A 21664-nucleotide genomic window follows, 5' to 3' on the forward strand; every position below is an offset into this window, starting at 1 on the left:
TGACTAGAGGCCACCATATTGGGGTTTGCAAGACCCACATGGCAACACCTCAGCCAAGGGCGGTGACGGCCATGCCGGCGCCCAATGGCAAAGTATGATCATACCCCCGTACAGCGACCATATATAGATGATCCATGCCTCCGGGAACTAAACCAACTGGGGTACCAATCCAGTGGAGTCACAGTAACATCCAACTTAATATCTCATCAATAAGGGACTCATTCCCATTCCATCTCATATAATCCAACATTCTACTCTCGCGATATCAGAACTCAATCTCTACTATCTTTACAACTGATTTTCACTTGTAACACAAACTTAACCGTATTTAAATAGCAAATCATATTCAACCTAGTTCGTATAATATTATCACGCAAGGAAAATAGATTGAAGATGCATGCAAGAATCAGTTACTGCGTGTACTTACCTGCACTGCAAGACGACAGCCACAAAAATCGCTTCGAAGGGGTTCTTACGCCCCTCTTATGAACCGGGCACCTATACACGTTTAAAGTAAGACTAATAAGCCTACTTCACATCATTTACGAAGCACCGACTCCATACAAGCTACGCTATTAGCCAATTAAGTTTCGATTCAAGCTAATACGCATTCTACGCATACTCATGTAATAAATTCAACCCATGTTCATACATGAACTACGCCATCAATTCCAATCAAACCATAACATTAGATTCTAGTCAGGTTTATATCAAGATATGTTCAAGAACACGTAATACATGACGTTACACTTAATAACAATCATATCACCTATGATAGTAGTGGTTTATTATTTTTCCAAGGTTTTTAGAGTGAAACGATTAAGAATAAATTAGATTTGTAGCTTGGCGAATCAATAACGATTCGTATAATTTGGGTCAAAGTCACCCAACTTAGAAACCGAGCTCAAAACTAACCACCTCATCAACGACTATAACCACGATAATACTTTCATTAATGACAATCGCTACCTTAATCCGTCTCAGTAATTATTATTATCGTTTACTCTACAACAATGGATATTAACAATACTAGTCACCATTCATCCAAACCACAAAAATAGTATATACTACTTTTAATTCATCCACCCCTAACTTATTCAAGTTCAATTCACACTTTCAAATGCTTACCCACTTTAAATCCTATTAAGATATAACTTAATCCAAGCTAAGATTCATGAATTTACCCAAATTACTACCTTTAAATTCATCATAATATAAACCCTAATCATTTTATTTCAATGATAATTCTTTTAACTACTACCCATACTATAATTCAATGAGACTAATACAATATACAATCAACACACAACTCATGAACATGGTAGATTCTAATTAAAATTAGCAAATCAATCAATTGAAAAGTGAGATGCTTACAAAGATCAAAACTAGCAAGAATGGTAAAGAGGAGGATGAAGGTCGTGGTGGTGGTGCACGAAAGCCAAGAATGGCTGGAGAAGACTTTAAATCGATAGCAGCTGGCGGCTGCTGCTGGTTTGGCTGCCGGCTAGACACAGCGAGAGAGGAGGGGGTGTGCTGCGGTGGCTGCTACTTGCGTGGGGAAGGAGAAGCCGGCTGCTGCTGCTGGTTTGGAGGAAGAAGAGCGCAGCCCTTGCTGCTGCTTGCGAGTGAAGCTGTCGGTTGAGGGAAGTGGGAAAGAGGCGCACGGGAAGAGAGAGGAAGAAGGAGAAGGAGGAGAAGGAGAAAACGGCTTGTCTTCAATGTTTAGGGTTTCGTGGGTCTTTAACCGTTTTCTTTTTTTTTTTTTTTTTTTTTTTTTTTTTTTTATCTCGGTTCATTTTGTTGCAAGATCCAACTAAGAGACTCACCTTCGCGGCCTCATACATTTTAATAAAATAATCATTTTGATTCGAACCTCTTTATTTGAGAAGTCGTAACTATATTTTTAGTATATATATAAGTCGACATTTAAATCCATATGTGAAAGAAATTTATTAAAACTAATTCGGAAATAATTAAATAATAATTGTAAAATCTTTAAAAACTATTAAAATATTAAGTGATTACGTCATTAAAATGTCGGGGTGTTACAATTAGATTGAGAGAACCTATTCTTTAACTCTTTCTATATATCAGCAGCAGAATTACAGTAAAGAACACTGGAACTGATGTTTTCTTCACAAGAATGTAGAAGCCAAGAAATTACCATTTTATCGCATCTTTCCCATTGCTTTGCCATCTGAGGATCTGCTGGCTTTCTGCAAGAACCATTTACAAATCCTATCTTATTCTTCGCCACTAAAGAAATCTGGACTGAGCGTTCCCATTGTTCAAAGTTCAATCCATTCAGATGTTTGGTAGAAAGAGAATGGTTAGTATTGTCACCATGACCTAGAAACAATTCATGATTGTAATCAGGAACAAAATTTGGGGAAATTCCAGAATCCATTTCTTTCAAAAGAAGAAAAAAATGAGAAAAAGAAAAAAAAATGTAAGAATTAGCTACTTTTCTCAGCGAATCGTGGCTGTTGATACCATGAAATTTACAGAAGAATAGAGAAAGAAGAAGGAAAGAACAAAGAGAGAAAACAGAAGGTTTATTTATTTCATCCTACCTCCTGAAATATCACATGCATTTGTTATATATATATGCAACAATCTTAGCTGTCCTCTATTTACCTATCCACATGTACTAACCTATTACAAGATTTAGCCAGCTATAAAACAGAATTCTCTCTGTTTATTTCCAACAGAGCACTTTGGTATCTTAAGGAGCCTATATTCAACTTTCACTTAGCAATGTTAATCAAATGAAATTAGTAACAAATTGTTAATTTGTTGTTATTTCTAGTTAGCTGAAACATTTGTTAAATGCCCACATAGATGCATGGTTTTGTTTTCCAGTGTCAAAAATATGTCTCATGAATCACTTGTTGCTTCATGATGCGAGAGAGTGAATCCAACACACACATCTTAACAGAAAGTCTGAACGTTGGATAGTTGGAAATCATGCCTCAACCAGTGAAATCAGACCTCCTGACCTGATAATTGTTTAGTTATTTGGTACTGTTTAACTGTGGACTTAATGGCAGAAAGCACTGTCCGGGAAACCAACTTTTTTGGTTTTGAATTGAGTCAATTTCCAATTACTGACATGTTAAATGCGTGTGTACGGGCCTGCTCCAAAGTCCAAACTTCATTTTACTAGAACAAAATTGATTTATTAGTCATATCATACATCAAATGCTTCTAAAATCATTTTTACTTCTAATTCCATAACCTATAACAACAACCAATCTAATAACAGAAAAAATAGAGAAAGCTCAGCAAATCTTCACATACTCTCAAATTAGTGTAAATCTAGACTTACGCATCAATTCATCCTTACGGGACTTATAGGAAAGGTTTGAAAACCATCCCTTCCGTTCCTGTAAGCAACGCTAAGGTCTCCACATAATTGCTAACGGAAAGAAAATGACCAAATCTCTTTTCCAACATTCCTAACATCCGGCTTGTAACTTGAAAATGTATGCAACCAGTATACCTAAATATTAGAAATGTGTTTCTCTCCTCAACAAACAAAACCTTAACAATAAATGGATAGTACTCTTCAATTACATCAAAAACATTTTTAATCCAAGATTCTGAACACCACACCCTCCATGTGTACTCTCCATCATGCTTTTCCAAAATCCATATGTAGGACGATGATATAACAGCTAACAACTCGCCGATGGTGAAAAGAATTAAACTCGCACATTCTTTCAGTGGCTCGGGTAATGCCACATTATTGAATTCTTCTGTATTAAAATTAAAAGAGTGGATAATTCTTGGATCACCTTCAGTAAACCAGTATACTATCCATCCACAAAAAACGTATTTGTTATAAGAAAAAGGGACCCTTAATGAAGTCCAAGCATCGACATTCATTGGATTGATTTTAATAGTCCAAAGGTGATTTCTAAGTGAATAAACTGCCATGGCGGCCTCATACTCATTACCATTAATGATGGTACGAAGCTGATAGGCAAGCACCTTATAATCATCACAAGAGGTGGAAAATCCTATAACATAATTAGGAATTTGAAAGGGAGTAACAATTGGACAAGGTGGAAGAATAAAAAATTTTCTGAGGAAGGGATTCCACAAATATATACCCTTTTGACGATCACCATATAAGCTCAGTAAAAATAACCCATTGCAGACTGAATAAGTCCATGGTATTGTAAAATCAGCAGAAAAAGGAGCAAGAAGAGTAACTGTGATTGAATTCTGATCGTTGGTAACACGTCGTAGGTAGAATCGTCCAGAACGAATTGATGTAATCAGTAAATGGGAGTTTTTGGAATGGTGTTTATTGTAAAGATCGCGATGCTTGGAGATGAAATAAGGGGACTCGATGTAAGTGCGCCAGGATGTGCACACTGCCCGGAATTTCACTAGAGTTTTCACAGGAAACATAGCCAAAATGTGGGTTATTATATCAAATGGAAGATCAAAGGAAGTGCTTGTTTTCATGATTTTGTTGTTAGGCAAACAAGAAAACAAATATCAGAGAAAGAAAGAAAGAAAGAAAGTAGGACGAATGGGATCAAATAGGCAAAGAAATTAATGAAAGTGCTACTCATGATTTTATTATATACAACTTACAATACCAACAAACAATCTTGTAGCCTTGTATATAATGTATAACGGTAAAACCGTTTTTCCCGCCAAATATTAAAATTGCATTAGAGATGGATGAGTATAATTAGAGAAACCCAAAACCGAACTTGAACCTAAACCATTTATCCTCGTCAGTTTTAATCAGAGAAGATTTTAGTAAATAACGATTATCTGTGAGGTTAAAAAATCACTTTTACGTGTTAAGATTAAATAGGTGAGAATTTTGTTATTTTAATTTATCTTTTTTTATTTTGATTATTTTATTATTTTTTCTTTGCCTTTTTTTTGTGGATTGATTAACAATTTTTTATTTTAATGAGGTCACCTTGGATTAGTCAAAAGTAAATTGTAAGCAAACCGGTCATCTCCGATTAAACAATTGGAATCCGACAACTTAATTAAAATGTTACACCTTTTTGTTTGTACGACTATAATTCGAGAAATAATTTTATGCCTTAATTTTAAAAAGCCTAAACTTTACGACGAAAAATGCCAAAAATGCAGAATCACATTATAAAATCATGAAAATCACACTTCACATTTCACATTGTAACGAAAACGCTAAATTATATAAACCTAAATCACATTTCATCCCAAATTATTTGTACCAAACCTAAATCACAATTCAAATTATAAATTGACGAAAACCTGTAATCGAATTTAGCCTCAAATTGTTAATTGAAAACCAAAAAAAATCAAAATATAAAAAAATTACCTGCTCACAATAGTGAAATTCAGTTGAATGAAGAGTAATGACTTAGCTCTGTAGTGAAGATGATAATGGCGGATTTCGGTTGAATGAAATTGGAAACTGAGGAGAATTGAAATGTCGTTTATTTTGAGAGAATTTGAAATAGTGGTATATTTGGGACGATGAAGGAATTGTATAGCTGTATCAGAGGATTGCTTATTGAAATAGTATAATCACTGTTTTATGAAATATTACTCCTTAGTCGCTACATTCCTTAACAAAGTTTTCATAAAGAATATTCACACAAATTATAAAAAAAATTTTAGATACAAGATATATTATTTTATCAAATAATAAATTTAATGGAAAAAAGTGAATACTATAAATATTAAAAGAAAGTTAATAGAAAAAAATATGAAGATCACAACTATTTAAAAAATGCTCCCTTTATTCTTTTTTATTCATCTCGTTTACTTTTTACACAGTTTTTAAAGTAAATTTGAAAAAATTATAAAAAGATATCCCATCCGATTCATTTTAGCTGTTCTATTTAGTTTTGGCACACTATCCAATGCACTAATTCAATTCTAAATATCTTTAACTGTGCATAATTAAAATTATAAAAATTTGATATTAATAAAATTTATATTGAGACGAATCAAACAAAATTCCACATGATTATATTTTAATGTTTAGATTGAGAATAAAATACAAATTAAGAGTGATCAACGAATAGGGTCAAAAAACTAAATGGGACAACTGAAAAGAATCGGAGGGAGTATATAATAAAAATGCATACATTAGGAGTTAGGACGAATGTAACGAGATCTCTCATGGATAAATATTATCTTCTATCTATATATGTCTTAAAAATCTTAATTAAATTTCTTTCTCCAAATTAAAATATTTCAAATGGGAAAAATATTAAGAAACGAAGGGAGTTTTTTTTATAATGTTAGTGAAAAACATGTGGAGACCATAAAAAATATAAAAATGTTAAAATATAATGTTAGCGGAAAATATGTGGAGCCTATAAACATTGTCAAAATATTAAAAAGAGGATGCTTAAAGTTATTTTTATCCAAAATTTATGATATAAATAAATTTTTTTTTTATGGGGACAACAAATAAAACACCCAAAATAAAAAGTGTAAACTTTCTTTGAGGAAACGAAGGGGGTTAGTCAATAGGGGAAACATCTTTATTCTATTTTTTTTCTCCGCTCATTTTGTATGAGAATGTGTCATTATGAGATGAAGTCGTATAATTAGTTTTTTTCTTTAATTTATCACATTAAAATTATAAGTGATTAATTTAAAAACACTAAATATACATAATCCAACCCAATAGAAATAGTCTCACCATAAAATCGTTTTATTTAAGAATTTGTAATTCTTTATTTGTTGTGTGTATATTAATGTCAAGCTAGAAATTAAAAACAATGAGTTTATTATGTTATGTACAAAATATTTATTTTCTTAGTCCTTATTAAAAACAAGCATGCAACAGAATCCCCAGATTTGGTATTCCTGTTTTAGATTTGTTATTAGTGTTACGTAGGAGTACTAAATTTCTGTTTCCTACAAGTCGCAGTCTACTAAAGCTTGTTTTCTCCCACAAACAAACACCACCTTAATGGAAATCCCAAAACATTCCCAACTTTTGAGTAATTGTTCTTTTACAACTTATATTTTTATCCTCACTTCATACCATAATCTAAAAACAAAGAATTCATATTTTCACGTTGTAAATATGTAAAAAAAAACATTCACATTTTGCGCCGTATCAAAGGATAGTTATTGGTTTTACCCACATTTAGACATTACGATAAACGCATCATTCCTATTACCGCATCACCGTTTTGTTAGCGTAATCGCAACCATTACCATATTTTTACTCTATGCTTCAGACTTTAACTCCAATCTTCAACTTCAATCTTCAGATCAAGACTTACCTTAATTAAACCCTCTTAACTTAAGACTTAATTTAAGACTAGGGATATATAAAGAGACGCTATTGTCTAAAATGTACGTTTTCTGTCTCTTTTATTTAGCATCAATTTTATTTTTGATTATTATTTCTTTAATTTTAAATCTTTTTATTATAGGAAATATATACATTACTTTCTTTTAATCTCATTGTGATCTCATCCACACGTTCTAACTAGCTCTCATCTATATTTTCATTCACACAATTCAATCTCCCTTCATTTAATATTAAATATAGTTATATTATTTTTAATAATATCTAACTTTTTCTTTAATGTTAAATGAAGGGGAACTAGAAGTATTGCCCATGTAAATAAAAATTAAATACCAAGCAAGAAAGGACACAACAACTATAAGACTGAAGACATAAAAATATAGTTGAACCCATGCTTTAAGGGGTGTCATGAATTGTGATATAGTAGTACTTGTAGCCTTCTATGTCATACTACTTATTGTTTAATGTTAAATTATTTATAAATGGGCTTCCATATTTAAAATTCCAAGACCTAATTTTTGATCGTGTGTGGAATTGTGGAGTGATGTCCATATTGATGTAATTGACATTTATTAGAATTTTTTTAAGGGCATTACTATTTGTCGCCACCCTCTTTCTTATGAAATTACGAATTTGCCTCTGAATTTTAAAAATTTACAAATATGTCATTGAAGTTAATAACTTTTCATTTTCATTTTTTTTAATTTTTTATTATTATTTTTATTTATATTATTATTGTTATTATAATTATTATTTTTTTTGTTATTATTATTATTATTATTAAACCACAATAATAATAATAATAATAATAATAATAATAATAATAACAAAAATAATAATAATAATAATAACAATAATAATAAAAAAATTTAAAAAAACAAAAATAAAATTTTAAAAAAAAAACAGTCGCACAAAACGTGCGACTCGAGTCGCACGTTCTGTGCGACTGGTTTTTTTTTTTAATTTTTTTTTTTTGAATTTCGACTTATAAAATTTCTTTTGTTTAATTAATTTATTTTTTAAGTTATTATTATTATTATTATTATTATTATTATTATTATTATTATTATTATTGTGGTTGTTATTATTATTATTATTAAATTATTATTTTTGTTTTAATTATTATATTTAATTTATATTTTTAAATGTTATTATTATTATTATTATTATTATTATTATTATTATTATTGTGGTTTAATAATAATAATTATTATTATTATAATAATAACAATAATAATAAAAAAAATTTTAAAAAAATAAAAATTTAAATGAGGTGTATATTTCTAAATGAGGTGGAATAGTTGTCCACGTAGGACGGTGTGGTCGGCTTGAAGTCATCAATCTTACTGGGGCCGTAAACAATATTACCGCCATATTCATTTGGGTTAATAACATTTAAAAATATAAATTAAATATAATAATTAAAACAAAAATAATAATTTAATAATAATAATAATAATAATAATAATAATAATAATAATACCACAATAATAATAATAATAATAATAATAATAATAATAATAATAATAATAATAACAAAAATAATAATAATAACATTTAAAAATATAAATTAAATATAATAATTAAAACAAAAATAATAATTTAATAATAATGATAATAATAACAACCACATAATAATAATAATAATAATAATAATAATAATAATAATAATAATAATAATAATAATAATAATAATAATAATAACTTAAAAAATGAATTAATTAAACAAAAGAAATTTTATAAGTCAAAATTCAAAAAAAAAAAAAAACCAGTCGCACAGAATGTGCGACTCGACCGTCGAGTCGCACGTTTTGTGCGACTGTTATTTTTTTTTTTAATTTTATTTTTGTTTTTTATAAAATTATTATTATTATTGTTATTATAATTATTATTATTTTTGTTATTATAATTATTATTATTATTATTATTATTATTATTATTATTGTGGTTTAATAATAATAATAATAATAATAATAATAATAAGAAAAGGGTGGCGATAAATAAGAATCGGGTTTTTGTGTGGATTGTGGAAGCTCAGCTAGGAATTACATTATGTGATTATTCATTATTGAATGTGAGGTGACAATTAGCTTGATAGATAGATTTGACAGGCTTTTATATCAAATTTTATTTATTTCTTCTATTTTTATGGCATTGACATTATTTATTCTGCTTTTTTTTGTATTAACATTGGGGTCAATTTATTTTTTGTTTCTATTTTCAAAAAAAAATTATTTTTTATTTCTCATCTAGACTTTGCAAAATGGTAATATTGCCTCGCTCCTTCCATTCCACAATTATGCATGTTGTGGAAATATCAAGAAAATGGAGAAAAATTATATTTTATGAGAAATTAAGAAAAAAGGATGTATGAGATTAAAATAAACTAATAAAAGTACCCGAAATGAAATAATGTGTATGATTGTGTAGTTCTTAGTTTTTATTACCTTAGAAATTAAAATAAGAATAAGATCGAGTATTTACTAAATTAAATTTAAAATAGTAAAAATAATTACTAATTTAAATGTAACAGAGAATCAAGAAATTTAATGATGGTTGCGATTTAATTATAACGTATAATTATAATCATTAGAGATTGTATTTGATGTCATAATAGCTTTCCTTAATGCTATTTTTGCATATAATAATTTAATTTGAAAATTTAAAATTAACTCGAACTTGACCCATTTTATATTTTAATAGGTAAAGTCAAAAATTTTCAAGACCTATGTCATCCTCTAATACGAAAATGACATCATAATAATCATAAGGTTTAGTATATCACAACCAATGTTGGTATTAGGACAATATATCATGAATTACTATAACGCTACTAACATAATGATCTTTTATTTCTTATATTTCTTTGTACAATTATATACCATTTCTTTTTCTATTTGATATGTTCTATTTTTTATTTTAGGTAGTATTACTTGTTCTCCTAAAGAATTTAATTATTTATATCACGTTTTTCAGACATAAAGAGGGTGGTATTACGTGTTTTTAATGTAAGGGAAGAAAATTAGTATGGATAATGAAGGTTATAATTGAAAATAGAATAAAGCTACTAAGGGCATAAAAGTCAAAAAACTCATACCAAAAATAGAAATAGGACAATTAAGGTGACTTGACCATAAAAAATATGGCGAATTATAAAGATGTGCCAAGAGAACAAATGTCTTCAACAATGTCTAAGGAAAAGTCTTCACTAAACAAAATACACGCAATGAATATGGAAAATTATAGAGAAAACCATGGAGTAATTAATAATTAGCAAATTAGGGTTAAAACCAAAAAAAAAGTAAAATTAGAATTGAAATTGGGGAATTAGAAAAGAAATCTTGGCATCAGAAGTTATTGGAGAATTATATGATTATGTGAAAATGGAGGAAGGTTAGGGTTAATTTAGGGGTTAATTTAGGGTTAATGGGTACGAAAGTTAAATCTGGTATTCTGGTGGAGTAATGTTAACACAATTAATCACGCTTATAAATTATGGCAAATTAGGTTAAAGCAAAAAAAGTAAAATCAGAATTGAAATTGGGGAATTAGAGAAGAAACCTTACTTGAAACCGGAAGTTATTGGAGAAATATGTATGATTATGTGAAAATGGAGGAAGGTTGGGGTTAAATTGGGTATCAAATTTCAGTTTTCAAGTTGAATGGAAATTGGGACCAAAATACCACAAAAATACAAACATTTATTGAATACTCAATGATGATGAAGAAATAGCGTTCTGATGAATTAGAGAAGTATTTTCCTGAAGATTCCAGAGCCAACTCTTTTGTATGGAGTTTTGCTGAGAAGAGGAAGAAGGATAATAAATTTAGTGGGATTATTTGTAGGAAAAATTACACTAAACACTATAACCTTTTGTTAATTTCTCTACAATCATACTATTTATTGATTAACCATAAATAATATTAATTTAGGGGTATTTTCTTACAATAATACCAACTTTAATTTATTAACTAAATTAACAATTTTTTTGTCTTATAATCACATGTAGTTTAATTTTTAACATGTTAGGAATTTTCTAGGAAAACACTCCTTTACGTTGGTATTATTTATAGTTAATCAATATTCGGTATTATTATAGAAAAATTAACAAAAAATTGTATTATTCACTATAATTTTTTCTTATTTTTATTTTAATGAGGAAGAAGGATGGAGTAAGATTAACTTTTGAACTTTCATAGTTAATGGGTTTTTATTTTTGATTGAGAAATTAGTGGTGGTAACTCAGAAGTTTTTTCTTTTTATACGTGGTAGAATAAATTTTTTTTATTAATCTATGTGGTCATCTTAACATTTCAGTTTTTTTTTATGTAGTATATAAAAGGAATTTTTTTGTTAACTTTATGCTATTTTTACCAACATAATGATATTTTTTTCAAAAAATAAACGTCGTGATTACCTTAATTAACCATATATTTCGAAATCTAGTCGCAATAAGTACATAATTTAATTAAAAATTTAACATTTTATCTACCACATAGAAAAGTTGAAAGCTCAAAGTTACAACGCGAATTTTAAAAAAAAATTGCAGAAAAGCCAAAAATTCAAAATCACCAAAATAAAATTTCACTTTTGATTTTTACAAAAATTTGAACATGTAATCGATAAAGGAACAACGTTCCTGGGAATCAAATCTTAAAAGTCGGATTATTTAGGGTTGATTCAATGTTGGGATTAATCCTGAGAACTTGCTAAAATATTGGATTATTCTAAAAATTATTTTCCCTATTTTTTTTATAATTGATGCAATATTCTGTGCATGTTGTAGTGTGTGTTTCTTTATTTCAATTACATCACTTTGGCAAATACCCACGCTTATTTATAGCCACACTTATAAGTTATAGGTATGGGTAATTTTTAGCACAAAACTAATAATATTTGTCTTTGGCACATTTTTCCCGTACTTATAAGAGAGGTTAAATATCACTACACTTAATAAGCATGGCAAAATGTAACATAAGTCAAGTATCATCCCACACTAAATTAAGCGTGGGAAAATAAATGTATGTAGATATAAATTTTTTAGTGGGTTCTTTATGTTGGACTATAAACCACATGTTAGGGAAAAATCCCTTGTACTATACATATAGTGAGACAAAACAAGTATCAAATCTTAATGTCCAGGACAAGAACAAAACGAACAAAGTAAGCTCATAGCGAGTTGTTGCTCGTTCGAGCATTTTGACTTTTGTTATGCAGATTTATTCTATAATTTTATTTCGGAGAAATTTGTATTTATAGGAATGATTTAAACAAATAAGTGTGTTTATTTTGAAGATTATGTGGGTGTCTTTTATTGGTGGTTGAGTTATTGTCCACATCTTAGAGAATTTTCATTCAAACTTAAATTGTTTATACATTGTTGTGCTTGATCAAAAGACATCATTGTTATGCGTTTGCTATTTGTTACTTCCTCCATTTCATATTATTTGCTACATAACATGAAAATGCACTATTTATCCATCACCTTTAATTTGTAATTAGTTTCTAATTATAATTTATAAGTTAAAACATAGTGAAGTTAAATCTTTTTTGATTCGTTTCAATGCAAGGATTATTAATATAAAATTGTTATAATTTTTTTATTATACATAATTAAATATATTAAGAATTAAATTAGCGCAATGAACTGCATAAAAAGTCAAAACGTACAAGTATTTTAGAACGGAGAAAGTATTAAGTAAAATTTGATCAAATCATTGTATAATTGAGTTACTAAGTTGAATTGGTCAAACTATATTTATTTGTTAAGTTGAATTACTCAAACTATATTTATTTGTTAAATTTAGGCAAATTATAACCTATTTGAATGACATTATTTTATGAATTAAAACTATTGAATATTTTTAATTTTTCGAAAAATATATCATAATTTTACGTCTAGAAGGTTCGAGAATTCGAGTTGGAGGACGTAAAATCTAAGTATGAGCTGGAGGTGGAGGTGAAATTTTCCGACTTTTAATTGTAGCAAAATTAGAGTATGCATTAGTTGATCCGAGTTTGACCCATTGTCATCTCTACTCTTAACCACTAAACCACATTAACTTGTAAGGGGTCAGACCGTCGGAGCCTAATGACTAATGAGTACGGTGACTTATGTACGTTAAAGAGAAGAGAAGTAGAGAGAATTAATCCTTTTATAGGTATTTTATTGCCAATATATCAATACATCACGTGCCTCCACCTTCACTTGAAGCCAATACCGAGTGACTCCATCGTCATGAATAATCCAATCCAAACCAATTAAGCATGACTATGCGATGATGCACGAAAAAAACAATTAAATTGTGATATATTGAGAATTATATCAAAGGTAGTTTATGAGTTAGACGAAGTTGTATTCTAATGACACAAACAGAAAAGTCCAAAGGATAGTAAAAAATAAATGGTAGAAAATAAGCCACTTTTTCATCTCTTGTTTTACTCAACTATTTCACTGCTATATTTTCATAATATTAATATTTTTTACAATTTTAAATTGTATATTGTTACTAAATATAAACAATCCAATAAACGAAATGAATTGCATAAAAACGTGTTTGAGTGCAACTATCATTTTGCATATTAAGTGCACTTATATTCCACATATGTCAAGTAAGTGTTGATTAAATATCAGGCACAACATTTTGAAATCTAGCTGTTCTTACTTCCAATTCTATAACCTATTTACAACAACTAAACTAATAACAAGCAAACCAAATGATCTTACAGAATATTGTAAACGTGGACTTTCTTTATTCGCCATGAGTTCTTAAGAAGCAATTCTCATTAATTAATCAAGGAAAGGTTTGAAATGTCATCCCTTCTGTTCCTGTAAGCAACACTAAGGTCTCCACATAATCAATCACGGCAAGAAAATAACCAGCTCCATTTCTCAACATTCCTAACACCCCGCTTGTAACTTGATAAAAATCTACTCTACCATCAAACCCAATCATTAGAAATGTATTTGTCTCCTCAACAAACAAAACCTTGATAGTAGATAGATAGTCTTCTTTAAATATATCAAAAAAAGAATTAATCCATGATTCCGAACACCATTCCCTCCATGTGTACTCTCCATCATACTTTTCCAAAATCCATATGCAAGACGATGACATAACAGCTAACAACTCATCGATGGCAAAAAGAACTAACATCTTACATTCTTTTAGCGGCTCAGGTACTGCCAGGTTATTAAATTCTTCCATATTAAAATCAAAAGAGCGGATAATTCCGGGATCACTTTCAGTAAACCAGTAAATAATCCATCCACAATAAACATATTTGTGACGAGAAATAGGGCTCCTTAATGAAGTCCAAGCATCGGCATTCATGGGATTGATTTTGATAGTCCAGATGTGATTTCTAAGTGAATAAACTGCCATGGCGGGCTCATACACTTTACCATTATTGATGGTACGATGCCGATAGGCAAGCACCTTATAATCATCACAAGAGGTGGAAAATCCTATTACATAATTAACATAATGAGTAAATTGGAAGGGGGTAACAATTGGACAAGGTGGAAGAATCAAAGATTTTCTGAGAAAGGGATTCCACAAACATATATTATCTTGATGATCATGTAGAAATAACCCATTACAGCCTCCATAAATCCTTGGTATGAAAACATGAGCAGAAAAAGGAGGAAGAAAAGCAAGAGTGGTAAATCTCTGATCGTTGGTGACACGATGTAGGTCTAATCGTGTAGAATAACCTAAAATTAAATGGGAGTGTTTGGAATGTTGTTTATTGTAAAGATTGCGATGCTTGGAGATGAAAGAAGGGGATTCGATGTAAGCGCGCCAAGATGGGCACACAGCCCGGCATTTCGCTAGAGTTTCGACAGGAAGCATAGCAAAAATATGGGTCCATATATCAAATGGAAGATAAAGGGAAGTGTTATTCATGATTTTGTTCCTAAGCAAACTAGAAGACAAATATCAGAGAAAGAAAGAAAGAAAGATAGAAGGACGAATGGGATTAAATGGCCAAGAAAGAAACAAATATCATAATAAGGAAAATTCTGTATACAACTGATCATGATACAAACAAACAATTTTGTATATATAAAGTATTACGGAAAAATTGTTTTTCCCGCCAAAAAATGAAACTGAATAAGAGATGGAGGAGTATAAATAAATGTGGTCGTCTTGTATGAGACTGTCAAAAATTTTTTTTTTTTTTTAATTAAGCTCACTTCGTTTTTTTTCTATAATCAAGCTTTTTTTTAACCATCAAGAAAAAAGCTTAATTATCTAAACTTAGAATGTAATTGGGAATTGTACAACTTAGTTATAATTGGGAATTGTACATAGTAGTAAATTTAATAACCAAAGCAAAAAAAATTTATGAAAAAATATTTATAAATTTTAAAAATAAAAAATCAAAAATAATATAAAAGTAGAAAATAGAATATCCGAAAATATCTGGTTTTGCCAATATGTTGATCCGGATCCGATTTAAAAATCGGACACCCAGTTATCTGGTTTTTCAGATATTGCGGATCGAATAATTCGCATCAAATATTTTTGTACACCCCTAATCTCACAATAAGACCATCTTATTTAAGAATTTTGGTAAATCAATACTCTGAAAACTAAACTTAAACTAAACCATTCGTGCTCGTCAATTTTGATTTTCAAATGGGTTAGTCAAAAGTAAATTCTATATTAGTGGGTTATCTCAAGTCAAAATAGCCATTGAAATCTGGCAACATGATTACAATGTTAATTAAGCTTTTCTTTTTTTCTTTATTTTTTTCTTTTTTTTCTGTAATTAAGTAATTTTTAATGATGATGAAGACAGGATGCTCATAGATTCATAAGCGTGTGTAAATTTTAATGATGATGAAGAGGGGATCAAACACTGCAAGCTTATAAGCGCTGTTAATTTGTGTTTATAGCCACACTTATATAACTTATATTTGTGTTTAAAAATCCCTTGTACAATATATATATATATATATATATATATATATATATATATATATATATATATATATATATATATATATATATATATATATATATATATATATATATATATATATATATATATATATATATATATATATATATATATATATATATATATAGGGAGACAAAACAAATATCAAGTCTTAATTTCCAAGGCAAAAACAAAACGAACAAAGTAAGCTCAAAACAGGTTGTTGCTCGTATGAGAAAAATTTGTAACTATAAGATTGTTTTTAACAGATAAATGTTAGAATTAATATGCAGAAGTTAGTGGGTTATTGTTGCAAGTTAGGGGAGGAGTAAAGATGAGTTGGACAATATTTTGAATTGTAAGTGAATATAGCTTACATTACTTACATTTCCAAAGTACAAGAAGTGGCTATTTATAGCCTTGGTAAGTCAAGCTCCTAGTTTCTAGACTATTCTAGCTAAGCTTAGAGTGTTATACACTTTCTAGCATATTATATTCATATCTAGATAATTCTTGAGATTATTCTAGGTTGCTAATTCTAGATTTTTCCTAAGATTTTACTAACAATATTCTAGAAACATGTTCTACAAGTTTCTTGTTTAGATTTTTTACATAGATTTTTCTAGATTAACATCTAATACTCCCCCTTAATCTGAAAAATCTTGAATTCCAAGCTGTCTTCTAAATTCGATGAACTTTTCCGTTGGAAGTGCCTTGGTAAATATGTCTGCGAGTTGCTCCCCTGTCTTGCAGAATTGTAGCTCGATCTCTTGTTTCTCGACCAATTCTCGAATGAAGTGGTGTCGTATCTCAATATGCTTTGTGCAACTATGGAAGACTGGATTCTTTGTCATGGCTATTGCTGACATATTGTCACAATAGATGGTAGTTGCATCTTCTGTCTTTTGTTGTAGATCTTTTAGGATTCTTCTTAGCCATACTGCTTCACATGCCGCGCTTGTAGCTGATACGTATTCTGCTTCTGATGATGATAGTGCTACCGTAGCTTGTTTCTTTGATGACCATGAGATAGACTTGGACCCAGCTGGAACACGTATCCACTCGTACTTCTTCGATCGTCGATGCTTCCTGTCCAGTCACTATCCGTGTAGCCTATGAGCTTGTAGTCTGCTTCGGACTTGTACATTATCCCATAGCTTTTTGTTCCTTTAATATACCTGAGTATCCTCTTGGCTGCTGCTAAGTGAGCTTTGCTTGGCTCACTCATAAACCTTGAGATGATGCTGACTGCATGAACGATGTCTGGTCTTGTGTTTGTGAGATAGATGAGAGATCCGATCATGCTACGATAGAGCGATGCGTCTACTTTCTCCTTTCCATCATATTTGGAAAGTTTCTCATTCGTAGCCATTGGTGTCGTCATTGGCTTGCAATCGCTCATGTTGAAATTTTTGAGCATATCTTCAACATATTTCTCCTGTGAGAGAAAAATTCTTCCTGGACTTTGCTTAACTTGCATGCCAAGGAAGTATATCATAGCTCCAAGGTCGGTCATCTTATATTTCGACATCATTGCTTTCTTGAAATCTTCGATCATTTTTGAGTTAGTGCCCATATAAATGAGATCGTCTACATAAAGGCACAAGATGAGAAAATCATGTGGCTCTTGTGTCTTGATGTAAAGTGATGGCTTACTTGGGCTTTTTGTAAACCCATTTTGAATAAGATAGCCATCAATATTGCTATTCCATGCACGAGGAGCCTGCTTGAGCCCATAAAGGGCCTTTCGAAGGCGATACACCTTTTCTTCCTTGCCTTCGATTACATATCTTTGCGGTTGCTCAACATATACTTCTTCATTTAACTCGCCGTTAAGAAAAGCAGATTTGACATCTAATCGAAAAACTTGTAATTTAAGTTGAGCTGCGAGTGCAAGGACTGACCTGATTGTCTCCATTCGAACAACTGGAGCATATGTCTCGTTGAAATCAACTCCGGGTTGTTGTGAATAGCCTTTTGCAACTAGGCGAGCTTGTACTTTTGAATGGAGCCATCTTCATTGTATTTGATCTTATAGACCCATTTGAGGCCTATTATTTCTTTGTCTCGAGGCTTGTCAACAAGCTCCCATGTGCGGTTCTTCTCGATCATCTTGATTTCTTCATTCATGGCGTCAATCCATTCCTCTTCTTGTGCTGCCTGTTGGAAGCCTTGTGGTTCGTTGGCAATGAGAGCCATGATAGCATGATTACACTGATATTTATCCAAGTAGGCTGGAGGACGTCTGGGTCTTTGTGATCGTCGAACTTCTTGTGTTGGACTTGATTCTAGTGTTGGACTCGAGCTTGATGGTGATCTAGGGCTGCTTGGTGGTGATCTTGGGTTGTTTGGTGTTGATCTTAGCCTGCTTGTGCCTTCGCCTTGGTCTGGGCTTGGAGGTGGAATGACTGTCACTGGAACTTCTGGATTGTGAACTTCTGGATTGCTCTTGTTCCATTGCCACTGTGCTCCTTCATTGAATATGACATCTCTGGAGATGATCAACTCATTGGATTCGGGCTGATAGAGACGATATACATTTTTCTCCTTTTCCGTCTAGCTTATCCCGATTCTCCTTCGGGACGTGGGCATATGCAATGCACCCGAAAACTTTGAGGTGCTCAACCCTTGGCTTTCTTTTGTGCCAAGCTTCATACGACGTCATGCTTCTTACCGCTTTTGTGGGAGACCTGTTAAGTATGTAAATAGCTGTGTGGACAGCTTCTGCCCAAAAATGTTTAGGCAGATTTTTTCCTTGCATCATACTCCGAGCCATTTCAGCAATTGTCCTGTTTCTCCTTTCTGCAACACCATTTTTTTGTGGTGTGTGTCTGACTGTGAGCTCCTTTTTGATGCCGTGTTGTTTACAGAATTTGTTGAATTCATTGCTTGTGAATTCTCCCCCACGATCGGTTCTTAGAACCTTTATTGAATGCCCACTTTGTTTTTCTGTTAGGGCTTTAAATTGCATGAAGTGGGATAATGCTTCTGATTTTTTCTCCAAGAAATACACCCACATCATGCGTGAAAAATCATCCACAATCAACAGAAAGTATCTTTTTCCGCCAAGAGATGGATTCTTGGTAGGACCCCATATATCAGCATGGACAAGCTCTAATGGAGCTTTAGCCCTCCAAGATGAGATTGGGAATGGTGATCTATGCATTTTTCCATAGATACAACCCTCACAAATTTTCTTTTCATTAGTGATTGGTGGTAGCCCAATCACCATTTCTCTATTTTTTAACAGTTTTAAACTGTCAAAATTTAAATGTCCGAATTTCAAATGCCACAATTCGGATTCATTCACCATTGTACTTAGGGCAATATTAGACTCCAATTGCATTTTAAGTGGAAAAATTTTATTTGGAGCCATTTTAGTAGTAGCCCCTTTTTCTTTTCATATATATGGCATTGATTATTATCAAATTTTACCATATAGCCTTTTTGGACTAACTGACCCACACTTAACAAATTTTGTGCTAGTCCAGGGACATAAAAGACGTCGGGGATGAATTTAGAGGAGCCATTTTTTGTTTTAACAACAATTGTTCCCTTTCCGAAAACTTCCTGATTACTCCCATCACCAAGAGTTATTTGTGATTTTATATTTTCATCAAGAGTGATAAAGAAATTTTTATTTCCAGTCATGTGGTTGGAACAACCACTATCAATGTACCATGTGTCATTTTGCTCTTCTTGAGCATTTAAACAAGTATAAAATAATTGATCATTAGAGTTATTATTTTCTACAAATTTGGCCTCTTCTTTTTGCCGGAAATAACAATCTTTTTCAAAATGAGAATGTCGTGTACATCTTTTACATTTGTACCGACAGTCTCTTGTGTTATGGCCATTTTTCTTACACAATATGCAAAAAGAGTTATTATCTCGGCTCCCTTGGTTTTTATAATTTCCTCTTTCCCGACCACGGTTATTAAAATTTTTCTTTTTTGGTTGAAAATTATTTTCATGGCAATTTTTATTTTCTCCGTTAGAAAATTTTAATTTAGCCTGAAAGGCTTGTTCTACCGACTGCTCATCAAATCTACGCATTCTTTCTTCATGAGCCAATAGAGAGCCCATTAGCTCAGTCATATTGAGCAATCTTAAATCTTTATTAGACTCTTCTATAGCAGCCACTATGTGATCGAATTTTTTTGTAAGAGTTCGTAGTATTTTTCGGATTATTTTAACATCTTCAATTGTGTCTCCATTAGATCGAATTTGATTAACAATACTTGAGACTCGATCAACATAGGATTGAATTGATTCATTATCTGTCATTTGTAAGCTATCAAATTGACCCCGCAAAGATTGAAGTTTAAAGAGTATTACCTTTTTCGAGCCTCTATATTTTGTCTCCAGGATACTCTACGCCTCCTTTGCCGTTGTAGCGGCTATGATTGTAGGAAGTATTGTTTCATCTATCCCACGATAAATTATGGAAAGGGCATAATGATCCCTTCTTATGTTTTGTTTATATTGGCCTCTCTTTGAGGCATCCCAAGAAGCCTCTTCATTGGCATCTTTGGGTTTCTCGTAGCCATCTTCAATAATTTCCCAAATATCTTGGGTGATGAAGATTGATTTCATTTGCATACTCCATTGATCAAATTTCTCCCCTTTAAATATAGGTACCCAATTAACCTGGGGATTAAAAATGTTTGTGTTTGTGTTTGAGTTTGTAGAGAGGCCATTCTATATTTTTTTGTGTGGAGTTAATATAATGTTGATATGACGGTTAGAAGATGGATGATAAAAAATGGAGGCTTTGGATTAAATTGGCTCTTGATACCAAATGTTAGAATTAATATGCGGAAGTTAGTAGGTTATTGTTGCAAGTTAGGGGAGGAGTAAAGACGAGTTGGACAATATTTTGAATTGTAAGTGAATATAGCTTACATTACTTACATTTCCAAAGTACAAGAAGTGGCTATTTATAGCCTTGGTAAGTCAAGCTCCTAGTTTCTAGACTATTCTAGCTAAGCTTAGAGTGTTATACACTTTCTAGCATATTATATTCATATCTAGATAATTCTTGAGATTATTCTAGGTTGCTAATTCTAGATTTTTCCTAAGATTTTACTAACAATATTCTAAAAACATGTTCTACAAGTTTCTTGTTTAGATTTTTTACATAGATTTTTCTAGATTAACATCTAATAATAAATGTGTCTATTTTAACTATTACATGGGTGTTATGTCATTGGTTGTTGGGTTATTGTCCCATCAAAGAGGATTGTTTTAACAGATAAATGTGTCTTTTTTAACTATAGGATTGGTGGTTGGGTTATTGTCCCATCAAAGAGGATCTTCTTTGAGACTTAAATTGTTTATACATTGTTGTGCTTAATCAAAAGAAATCATCGTTATGAGTTTGATATTTGTTATGAATTAAGTAAAATTTTGGCAAA

The 21664-nt window shown here is 30.9% G+C and overlaps 3 protein-coding genes across 3 annotated transcripts; all 3 read right to left on the bottom strand.

Moving 5' to 3' along the window:
- Positions 1–3190: 3190 nt before the first annotated feature.
- Positions 3191–4476, bottom strand: LOC130821687 (putative F-box/LRR-repeat/kelch-repeat protein At1g11620). Its single transcript, XM_057687474.1, has 3 exons — positions 4116–4476; positions 3373–4022; positions 3191–3238 (listed from the first exon to the last, which is right to left on the bottom strand). Exons 1-3 carry the CDS (start codon positions 4474–4476, stop codon positions 3191–3193), a joined length of 1059 nt encoding a protein of 352 aa, XP_057543457.1.
- Positions 4477–14092: 9616 nt separating this feature from the next.
- On the bottom strand, positions 14093–15208 carry LOC130821688 (F-box/LRR-repeat/kelch-repeat protein At2g27520-like). The gene has a single exon (XM_057687476.1). The coding sequence runs from the start codon at positions 15206–15208 to the stop codon at positions 14093–14095; it is 1116 nt and encodes a 371-aa protein (XP_057543459.1).
- A 4275-nt stretch (positions 15209–19483) lies between these two features.
- LOC130821689 (uncharacterized) lies at positions 19484–20843 on the bottom strand. Its single transcript, XM_057687477.1, has 4 exons — positions 20626–20843; positions 20280–20541; positions 19683–20108; positions 19484–19504 (listed from the first exon to the last, which is right to left on the bottom strand). The coding sequence occupies exons 1-4, from the start codon at positions 20841–20843 to the stop codon at positions 19484–19486; spliced, it is 927 nt and encodes a 308-aa protein (XP_057543460.1).
- Positions 20844–21664: the final 821 nt, after the last annotated feature.

Source organism: Amaranthus tricolor, chromosome 8, assembly GCF_026212465.1.
Source record: "Amaranthus tricolor cultivar Red isolate AtriRed21 chromosome 8, ASM2621246v1, whole genome shotgun sequence".
Taxonomy (NCBI): domain Eukaryota; kingdom Viridiplantae; phylum Streptophyta; class Magnoliopsida; order Caryophyllales; family Amaranthaceae; genus Amaranthus; species Amaranthus tricolor.

Bases quoted from the DNA above. Each gene is read 5' to 3' on its own strand.
- LOC130821687 (XM_057687474.1), bottom strand. From the start codon at position 4,476: ATGAAAACAAGCACTTCCTTTGATCTTCCATTTGATATAATAACCCAC. The intron at 4,023-4,115 runs GTATATATTTGT...ATTATGTTATAG, and splicing joins ATATGGTGATCGTCAAAAGG to GATTTTCCACCTCTTGTGAT. The intron at 3,239-3,372 runs GTTTTCAAACCT...TTGTTGTTATAG, and splicing joins TTACAGGAACGGAAGGGATG to GTTATGGAATTAGAAGTAAA.
- LOC130821688 (XM_057687476.1), bottom strand. From the start codon at position 15,208: ATGAATAACACTTCCCTTTATCTTCCATTTGATATATGGACCCATATT.
- LOC130821689 (XM_057687477.1), bottom strand. From the start codon at position 20,843: ATGAAATCAATCTTCATCACCCAAGATATTTGGGAAATTATTGAAGAT. The intron at 20,542-20,625 runs GTAGAGTATCCT...TCAATTTGATAG, and splicing joins GCTACAACGGCAAAGGAGGC to CTTACAAATGACAGATAATG. The intron at 19,505-19,682 runs GTAAAATTTGAT...AAATTTTGACAG, and splicing joins TAGTCCAAAAAGGCTATATG to TTTAAAACTGTTAAAAAATA.